The sequence below is a fragment of the Xenopus tropicalis genome, chromosome 7, assembly GCF_000004195.4.
Source record: "Xenopus tropicalis strain Nigerian chromosome 7, UCB_Xtro_10.0, whole genome shotgun sequence".
Classification (NCBI taxonomy): Eukaryota; Metazoa; Chordata; class Amphibia; order Anura; family Pipidae; genus Xenopus; species Xenopus tropicalis.
The window spans coordinates 7,468,601-7,479,178 of NC_030683.2; the positions used below are offsets into that span (position 1 = coordinate 7,468,601).

A 10,578-nucleotide genomic window follows, 5' to 3' on the forward strand; every position below is an offset into this window, starting at 1 on the left:
TACATTTACTCAAAAATCCAAACTGGAAAAGGACACGTGGGAAACTGCTTTTTTCGAATTGTTGACCCGAAAACACAAATTTTTCAAGTTTTTGCACAAAAACCAGAATCAAAAATCCAAAACCTCTATAGTTTTGAGGTGAAAGAATGATGTTTTAGGAAGGGGAAGGCACTTCTGCCATTGGCTTCTACACATACTTGGGTTTAGCTGATGAATTTTGGGATTTCAGATTTTTAGCCGTTTTAGCCATTTCTTGAAAAATGTGAGACTTTTACCGTTAAAAATCCAAATCGGTAAAAATAAATGGCCCCCTTTCCCCATTTCGGCTATGAGCAAAAGTGGGACTGTTCCTTCAAATACAATGTTTAATATACTGTATGTACATGGATAAAATATACATTTAATAGATCTATAGCTATAAAATGAATGGGGGTCAGATTAATATCTCCTCCTGTGTATCTTCATCCTCTGTAGAATAGGAATGTGCATATTTTGTCCATTATAAATATTCTAGAAATGAATCACGTTGGCAAATTGACAGAGAGACAACGACAATCCACTTGTCCAATTTCTCCAAATCCACTGACAAGTCATTTAGTTGGTGGGTTCTGCACCTTTTTTCCTTCTGGGCCTGTTTTAATGCTGTTCTTTGTTTGCTCCATCTAAGGTGAGAATAACTGAATAAGGAGAGAGCCCTCTATAGATCTTTTTTATGTACTTATAGAGTGAAAGGAAAAGAGTTCCCCCAACAGAACAATTCTATCAAGGACGAAGACACTTGGGGCAATTAGTTGCCGTAACTTTTTGAAAAAGTTGAAACTACTAATTGGCACATAGACTCGTATGTTAATCTATGGCAGCTAAATCGTCATGACGAGTTGTTGCAACCGCGTTTTTTAATGTCACTGGGACTAATATCCCATGTGTCTTCACCCTAATTGTTACTTACTTCTAACCATCTAGAGCAGTGATGTACTTTCTTAAGCCTCCCTTGGAGGTCCAACTTTTGGTCATAACAAAGTTACAGATATATAGAAACATTGGGGTAACAGTCACCCTGCTATAGTTCCAGGGGTACCCAGGGCACAAATACGCACTCACCCCAAATCCCCCCCTAACTGGCCTTCAGGCTGGGCCCCCTTAGCCCATAACAAGGTTACAGAAATATAGAAACATTGGGGTAACAGTCACCCCGCTATAGTTCCTGGGGTACCCAGGGCACAAATAAGCACTCACCCCAAATCCCCCCCTAACTGGCCTTCAGGCTGGGCCCCCTTAGCCCATAACAAGGTTACAGATATATAGAAACATTGGGGTAACAGTCACCCCGCTATAGTTCCAGGGGTACCCAGGGCACAAATAAGCACTCACCCCAAATCCCCCCCTAACTGGCCTTCAGGCTGGGCCCCCTTAGCCCATAACAAGGTTACAGATATATAGAAACATTGGGGTAACAGTCACCCCGCTATAGTTCCAGGGGTACCCAGGGCACAAATAAGCACTCACCCCAAATCCCCCCCTAACTGGCCTTCAGGCTGGGCCCCCTTAGCCCATAACATAGTTAGATCAGTCATTCAATGATAGTTCCAGGAATATCTAGAACAGTATACGAGTCAAGACAGGCCACTGAGTTACCCGAGTTTGGATCACTGCTCTACTACTTTTGCCTAGATCAATATTTGTGCTAACTTTTTTTTCTAAGTTACGACCCAAAACCCACAATCAAATGGACAGATTTCTTGGAGGGCTAAAGGGAAAAGTAACTTTTTTTTCCACTTGTGGCGTAGGCACTTCTCAGTGTAGGCATTATAACGAGACCTATGGGTCGATGTAAAGAAAAAACCCATTAACAGCAATAAATACAATGTTGTACCTTTTGCGCTGAAGGGAGCATCATACTTGGTGATGGCCAAATCATCTACAAGAAATACAAAAACAGAACATGCCCTCAGATTCACCAGTAGATATATTTTCAGTACATTTCAGCTCTTACAAAGCGCTACTGATGTTACCTGTCTCGTAGTAATCGTAGACAACAACAGTGGCTGGCTGCAGGTTACCGATGGGAATTTCCTGCTCCACCGAGAACCTAAAACTCTGAATATCTTTGAAGAGCTGCAGAAAGTCATGTAGATGAAAGTCAACAGAAAATGTGGTGCTACATTTTTAAAAAAATAGTTTTTTACACCCGGCCGAGTCCAAATCCTGGCTACGCTGGGAGTTCCAGGTTTAATACCCTGGGACTTCCTTCAGGGCAATACGTTGGAGAAGCAACCGGTTTGATTCCTCTACATGGAACTCTGCAACTGGAGTTTTGTCCAAAGAAAGTGAAACCATTATCATGGCTGAGAGTGAGAGACCCATAGAGAGAAAGAGCCTGAAGTGCCACAACTGTGTCCTACAGAAGCCAGGGAGAGCAAGTGATACATATTTCAACAGTGCTAAAATCTTTAAGCTTGAAGGGACAAGGACATAAGGAGAAAAGTCTACCTGAGTTGAGGAGAAGCCACCATTAGGGTTCTGCTGCTTTATCATCCAGGAGACAACCTGGGTGGCCAAGGTCAGATCGTCATCTGAGACATTAGGTTTGGACAAGAGAGCCAGTAACATATAAGAATTCATCTCTACTTCTGCTGAGGGGGCGCGTCTGTAAGGAAACCTATCCACCCCCGAATCATCAGAAAACTCTGGACGATGCAAATGAACTGTGCCATCTAAATAATGAGAGATTACATAAGTCGTTCTTATAATTCATTATTGACCTTTAAAGGAGAATAATCGAATGACCTTTTCCGAACTGGTAGACCAGCCAAAAGCTAAATAGATTCCATACAGTGATTCCTACATTGTTATGTGCCACAGAGCCATAGAAAGGCTTCCAGCTAGAAATGAGTCCAAGCTGGAGAAGCCGAAATGAAGAACAGGCCGGTGCTTTGCAGGCAGGCTTTTCCCTGTAACAGGGTTTATTTATGCACCTTGGTCATTTTCCCTGGACGGTGATACTTTAACAATATATTTATAACCTGTTACCCTTTCCTAAACCTCCAATCCCAGTGGCTTTGCCTTTAGCCCTTTCTGGTTCTTCCTTGACTAATTTATATTGCGGTGCCCAACACTATAAACCATATTCAAGGTGTGGTTTAACCAATCATTAATACACAGGCAGAATTGTACCTGCTTCCCTGTAATCATTCCCTTGTAGAGTAATACTTATTAGCCTTTGCAGCCACTTCCTGACACTGAGTGCTACAACCAAACTTAGTATTTCTGCTTGGCGTGATACAGGGTATGTATACACACTGAGCTGTATCGTCACACTGCACCCATACTTCATTATTTACTTTGCTGATTCTATAGCTCTCACCCTTCTTTATGGCCTGTTCATCCAATGACTGTAGGAGCTGACGGCGGATGTCCATCCTTCCAGCAAGAGTGAAAGCGTAAGCCATTAAGGCCTTGGTGTAGATGCTGTTCTTGCCTCCCAAAGCACTCTCCAGGCAGAAGAGAGCATTTCGGACAGTAGGATGCTATGGGGAGAGTGGGACATCATATATAGTCCATTGTCTCTTATGAATGTTAAATGCTAAACCAGTGGCTTTTGGACTATTTCAGTTGAAGATCCCATTGAAAGGGGAACTCCACCCAAACACAACTTGAAAAATAAACATAATTTCAAGAAACTTTGCAATATACATTAAAAAAATGTAGCTTTTCCATAATTTTAAATGTAATAAAATGGTTTGGAACAGTTCCCTAAGCCCTGTCCCCTTTCAATAAGGAAAGTGCAATGCATTGTGGGTTATGTAGTTCCTGCATGCTGCCTGTAAGCTGTGGGGAAGTTGTTACAATTTGTAACATCAATGTTTTAGTCCCTCCTCCCCTGCCAGGATTTCAAATGATGCAGAAAGAGAAGAACAGTTTTGCAGCTGGATTTCAGCGTATAAATGGTATTTATTCCTACTGTTTGAAGGAACAGATTACAGGGATAGGGATATTAGGGGTTTCTGGGTTGTGTGGGGCTCTAACTAATTTTGCTTTGGAGGCTGGAGTTCCCCTTTCAGGTCAAACAAATAAGGCCCCCATTTGGCTCCTAACAGGGCTACAGATACAGATACATAACAACCGTGTTATATCGGCCGGTCAGTCGTCATTTCAAGAATTTTTAGGGCAGTAAATAATATTTATTCAATTTGACCTGGATATCCACGTATATGTAAGAAATCAAATAGGCATTCTCAACCCCCCCCCCCAACTGGCATTATACATACTGTGACAGACGCTAATAGTGTTATGATGCACAATAGGTAATGAGACAGGAAGAGGGCAGTGCTATAATCATCTCTATATAGTAATACACGATACGTAGTGTGACAGGGAGCGGATATTCCAGAAGAGCAATCGTTATGTAGGCAGCCAATGTCACTTCATCATCTACTCCTCCCTACGGGGAACATGAGAAATAAACATAATGATACCATTGAGTGTAAAGTTAGGCAACAGAATCACCCGCTAGCATTCATTTGTGGCTTAGGAACATCTTCCCCAAGGATATGGATCCCAATCTTGAGAACGATTTTAAAAGATTACGTTTCTTTTTCAACAATTTATTACACAAATAACAAATGATTGGTACTGCCCCACAACCATAGGCTGAATCTGCCAATCCCCAGTGCCGCTTTCTGTAATGTAGGAATAACCTGGAACACCCAGATGAAGCCTCACATACATACAGTGGTTGGCCCGTCCTCTTCCTTTCTGCCCCTGTTGTTTCTGTTATTTCTTCACTAAAAAGAGTTGGCGCTCTCAATAAATAATTTTTATATTCCAAACTCGTGAGTATTCCAAAAATTAGATTCATTTATGTTTCACACGATATATAAAATAAAAACCGCAGTTCATACAATAAAACAAAACTATATATATATATATATATATTGAAGAAAAGACCAGCAACACCGGATCTATTGCAAACAATCAATTATATATTGAAAAATACATGAACAGCCAACGTTACGTTTCGGTCCCCGTCGGGACCTTTCTCAAGGCAACCATGCTTTCCAACCACATGACCCATTTATACCCATAGTGACCAAACAAACAGGAAATGACATCAACCATAAAGTGACTATTGCAGTAAAGTGAGCAGTCAATGCTGCAAAGTGATCTGTGCAATAAATAGTAATTGTTGAAATATTAAAAATGAATACAGAACATGATGTTTAAAATATCATAAAACATTAATAAAGTGATGTAGTGAAACAACCTGTCTCCTATTTAGTGTGATATATTACTTTACATCGCATAATGTGCAAGTTACCTATGTGCATCATAAATTTTTCAAGGTAACCCCCCAATAATACATTATTGGTGTACCCCACTACACATCTCACAGTGTTATCAATACATAATTAAAACCATCATATCCATAAAATCAAATGTACATGAATGCGCTACGCTAGCTGATCCAGGAAAATTGTTTTCCCGATAAATGGGGGCCCCCATTTATATTTAGAATCTGTCTAAAACAATAGTATTACCTAGTCACAAGTTATATTATCTTATAGCAAGATGGAACAACCAAAAAAATCACAAAGTTAATGACCATATATACATATATGAGAATGCATCAACTTAATCATAATAAACCAAATCCATTTGCACAGAAGTATTCACAAAAAACAATTCAAGGACAGAGAGCTATTCAGACCCCTAGGAGCCACACAGTCCAATTCATACGTCCAAAACGCTTCCCTTTGTAACAAGATGCGGTCAATGTCCCCACCTCTAAATATAAATGGGGGCCCCCATTTATCGGGAAAACAATTTTCCTGGATCAGCTAGCGTAGCGCATTCATGTACATTTGATTTTATGGATATGATGGTTTTAATTATGTATTGATAACACTGTGAGATGTGTAGTAGGGTACACCAATAATGTATTATTGGGGGGTTACCTTGAAAAATTTATGATGCACATAGGTAACTTGCACATTATGCGATGTAAAGTAATATATCACACTAAATAGGAGACAGGTTGTTTCACTACATCACTTTATTAATGTTTTATGATATTTTAAACATCATGTTCTGTATTCATTTTTAATATTTCAACAATTACTATTTATTGCACAGATCACTTTGCAGCATTGACTGCTCACTTTACTGCAATAGTCACTTTATGGTTGATGTCATTTCCTGTTTGTTTGGTCACTATGGGTATAAATGGGTCATGTGGTTGGAAAGCATGGTTGCCTTGAGAAAGGTCCCGACGGGGACCGAAACGTAACGTTGGCTGTTCATGTATTTTTCAATATATAATTGATTGTTTGCAATAGATCCGGTGTTGCTGGTCTTTTCTTCAATATTTAAATTCTTTTACCGTGCACCTGGGACAAGGATTGAAGCGGTGTGCCACCCTTGGTTCGATATATATATATATACAATTTCAGATAAAACATAAGATCATGAAGGGGTTAAAAACAGCTATCTTACTAAAGGGTACCAGCCGTTCTATAAGGACCAAGTCAATTCCTATCGATTCGTTAATATTGGAGTAACCTTTAAAAATTCTCTATATTGTTAACTTTACAAATAACTTCCCACTTTAGTTCAGGGTTCTCAAAAAGGGAGGCTACTAGTAATTCATTACATCCCCACAAAGGTTCAGATTATAGGGAAAATTCTATAAATCCATTCCATAAAACCTCTGAATTCCTAATCAGCCTCAATAGCAGATCCCGTCTCTCATTTGAGGAGGTTTAAATGAAGTGGAATTCACATATAAGGGAACACGCTTCCAAGCTAGACGTTCGCCTATGTTGCTCGCTCGACACATTCAGTTCAAGGTATAAAACCCTCTAGGGGAACTAGGTAAACATATGTCCTGGCCGGGAACTTCTAGTACAAAGTGGCCAGGCGCGCAGATTCTTAGGCGCTTGCTCCTGTAATTCGCACTGCCCAAATACGGGTGCCACTCCTAGCGTCAACGCGTTTCGCGCACATGCGCTTCTTCAAAGACAATTCCCCAGAGGGTTCTACTCCCTTTTTATAGCGTCCCTGGAGATAGTGGACATTAACCACTACCACTTCCATATGTTGATAATTGGGTGTGCTCCCTCTAATGCTTCCTACCTCCTAACTTAATTAATTACATAACGTAGCATTTAATGTTAATATTAATTGTAATAAATTATATTAAAAAAAAATGGGGGGGACCACACGGGCGGGAAAAGGGTTACCGATGCCTTAATGATTTTTATCCCATGGTGTCTAGCCCTGATATCTTGTATATCTCTTGATATCTATCTTTCCCATAAGCCCTGAAGAGGTTCGTGGGAGTCGTTAATATAGCGGTGAAAGGAATATCTGTTATTAATTATAAAGCATAAGCCATACATAGGGAATACAGAATAGAGCAATTAATGAATTTACCATGCCATAAGCTTACATGTTATTATGAGTTATAAATATAGAAGCAAAGATTGCATAAAGGGAAGATGGGGGGAGGAGTCGGGTGGTGTTAGAGAGCTGTCGGGAGCTGCTTCCATGTGGAACTTAGTCACCTTGTTCCGAATAAGCCAAACCTGCTGTGACTCATCACATGGGACCCGGCACCCAGGTAACACGGATCCCTGTATTCCATTGGGATCAAATCTCTAAGGGGGATGGGCACAACATGGGGATTGTGGTCGGGTGCTTGTGCACTTATTTGCTGCATGTGTTCACTTGCAGGCGGAGGGGGGGGAGTCGGGTGGTGTTTGAGCATGTGCAGTAGTGAGGGAAACTCAGTATGTAGTAAGTAGTATGTGTATCTCTGTAATTCTTTTATTAGGCAAGCCAGAAGTATAGCCTTTTTACTCAGCAATAGTAGTACTATTGAATAGTGTGCTTAAAGGATTTGACTTTCCTTCTCCTTTAATGCCACCATCCAATATGTTTCCCTCCTATCAAGTGCTGCTATTCTGTCCCCTCCTCTATAGTCCCTTTCTACTTGTTCAATTGCCCATGCGTTTAGATGCCTCACGTCGGATCCATGGGTTTCATAGAAATGTTTATACAGTGGTATCTCAATGGATCCTATCCTAATCTTTCTGATAAGTTCGTAGAGTCTCGTGCGGAATGACCTAATAGTCCGCCCAACATATCTCTTACTGCAACTGCATTCAGTTACATGAACAACGTATTGAGACCAACACGTGATATGTTTTTTAATAGTATGTTTCGTGCAATTCCCCATTGCCCCCATCTCTAACATTTTTTTAGGACAATACTTGCATTGAGAGCACTTGCCACAGATATGCCAGCCTCCAGAGACCCCCCCGTTGCCTTTACTATACTGTTCTCCCTCCTAATAAAGGGTTCCATGCTGCAGTTTCTCGATATCTCCTGATTTCTCCTATGTTGTCTTAAGACCGTAGGTGCTAGGATCTCCCTCAGTGTTTTATTTTTCTTATAAATCACTGGTATTCTGTTTGGTAGAATATCTTTAAGTTGGGTTTAATAATATTGGCCAATACTTCTCAAGTTTGTTCAAAATTTCTTTCAACCTATAGTTATACTTCACCACCCATGCCAACTCGCCATACCTCCTGGACGGCTCATTGGCGGTGGATTGTATGATTTCGGTTTGTTCTATTTTATTAATGTAAAACTTTTTGTATTTATGATTATCACAGGAATTCTCTCTATTTCCTTTAGTAACTTTATTCATCTTTACTCTTTTTTCTGGTCGTTCTCGGGCTAGGGGATTTTCCCCTACTTCTCTACATTGTCTGGGGGCAGGCATATGAGTATTTGCAGGTGCTGTCTCTTCATATCCTCTGTCAAGAAAGAGGTCAAGGGCATTTTTCGCTGTTATTTTCAAGTCATGGAGTTGTGATAGCGAATCTATTTGATCTGCTCGATAGCTATCCCCCAGGCTCTGCAGATAAACAGAAAACCTTTCCCCTGCTACTCTCACAAACTCTTTCGTTAGGTGGTCCTTATCATAACCTTTCTCCCGAAATCTCCTATAGATGTAGGCGTTAAGCCATATGTCTTTATGATGGCTGCTTTTTAATATACACACACCAAAAGGATTATTAGGAACACCATACTAATACGGTGTTTGACCCCCTTTCGCCTTCAGAACTACCTTAATTCTATGTGGCATTGATTCAACAAGGTGCTGAAAGCATTCTTTAGAAATGTTGGCCCATATTGATAGCATCTTGCAGGATAGCATCTTGCAGTTGATGGAGATTTGTGGGATGCACATCCAGGGCACGTAGCTCCCGTTCCACCACATCCCAAAGATGCTCTATTGGGTTGAGATCTGGTGACTGTGGGCCATTTTAGTACAGTGAACTCATTGTCATGTTCAAGAAATCAATTTAAAATGATTGGAGCTTTGTGACATGGTGCATTATCCTGCTGGAAGTAGCCATCAGAGGATGGGCACATGGTGGTCATAAAGGGATGGACATGGTCAGAAACAATGCTCAGGTAGGCCGTGGCATTTAAACGATGCCCAATTGGCACTAAGGGGCCTAAAGTGTGCCAAGAAAACATCCCCCACACCATTACACCACCACCAGCCTGCACAGTGGTAACAAGGCATGATTGATCCATGTTCTCATTCTGTTTACGCCAAATTCCATTTGAATGTCTCAACAGAAATCGAGACTCATCAGACCAGGCAACATTTTTCCAGTCTTCAACTGTCCAATTTTACATAGTTAGTTACATAGTTACATAGGGTTGAAAAAAGACCAGTGTCCATCAAGTTCAACCCATCCAAGTAAACCCAGCACCCACACCTACCAATCTATACACTCACATACATAAACTATAAATACAACCACTAGTACTAACTGTAGATATTAGTATCACAATAGCCTTGGATATTCTGATTGTTTAAGAACTCATCCAGGCCCCTCTTATAGGCATTAACAGAGTCTGCCATTACCCCATCACTTAGAAGGGCATTCCCCAACCCCACTGCCCTCACCGTGAGGAACCCCCTACACTGCTTCAAATGGAAGCTCCGTTCCTCTAATCTAAAGGGGTGACCCCAGAGGCTGATTGCGCTGATTGTTTTTATGGGAAAAAAGAACATCCCCCAACTGCCTATAATCCCCTCTAATGTACTTGTACAGAGTAATCATGTCCCCTCGCAAGCGCCTCTTTTCCAGAGAAAACAACCTCAACCCTGACAGTCTCACCTCATAGTTTAAATCTTCCATCCCCTTTACCAGTTTAGTTGCAGTCTCTGCACTCTCTCCAGCTCATTAATATCCTTCTTAAGGACTGGAGCCCAAAACTGCCCCCCATACTCACGGTGAGGCCTTACCAGGGGCCTATAAAGGGGCAAAATTATGTTCTCATCCCTTGAGTCAATGCCCTTTTTTATACAAGACAGCACTTTATTTGCTTTAGTAGCCACAGAATGACACTGCCTGGAATTAGACAACTTGTTATCAACAAAAACCCCTAGATCCTTCTCCATTAAGGAAACCCCCAACTCACTCCCATTCAGTAGATAGTTTGCGTTTATATTATTCCTACCAAAGTGCATAACTTTGCACTTATCAACATTGA

At 40.9% G+C, this 10,578-nt stretch overlaps 1 protein-coding gene and 1 long non-coding RNA gene across 2 annotated transcripts; both read right to left on the reverse strand.

The window, feature by feature from the left end:
* Positions 1-342: 342 nt before the first annotated feature.
* Positions 343-2,122, reverse strand: LOC105945685. The gene is made up of 3 exons (XR_001169265.2): positions 2,013-2,122; positions 1,874-1,918; positions 343-662 (listed from the first exon to the last, which is right to left on the reverse strand). It is a non-coding gene; the product is annotated as an uncharacterized LOC105945685 (long non-coding RNA).
* An 87-nt stretch (positions 2,123-2,209) lies between these two features.
* On the reverse strand, positions 2,210-3,533 carry LOC101731171 (alpha-2-macroglobulin-like). Its single transcript, XM_012954340.3, has 3 exons — positions 3,365-3,533; positions 2,491-2,714; positions 2,210-2,398 (listed from the first exon to the last, which is right to left on the reverse strand). The coding sequence occupies exons 1-3, from the start codon at positions 3,447-3,449 to the stop codon at positions 2,210-2,212; spliced, it is 498 nt and encodes a 165-aa protein (XP_012809794.2). The 5' UTR covers positions 3,450-3,533.
* Positions 3,534-10,578: the final 7,045 nt, after the last annotated feature.

What these genes read in the sequence shown, in the direction of transcription:
- LOC101731171 (XM_012954340.3), bottom strand. Translation starts at nt 3,449, where the DNA reads ATGGCTTACGCTTTCACTCTTGCTGGAAGGATGGACATCCGCCGTCAG. An exon ending in TGAACAGGCCATAAAGAAGG is followed by an intron (nt 2,715 to 3,364) that starts GTGAGAGCTATA and finishes CTCATTATTTAG; the next exon opens with ATGGCACAGTTCATTTGCAT. An exon ending in GTGGCTTCTCCTCAACTCAG is followed by an intron (nt 2,399 to 2,490) that starts GTAGACTTTTCT and finishes TGGCTTCTGTAG; the next exon opens with GACACAGTTGTGGCACTTCA.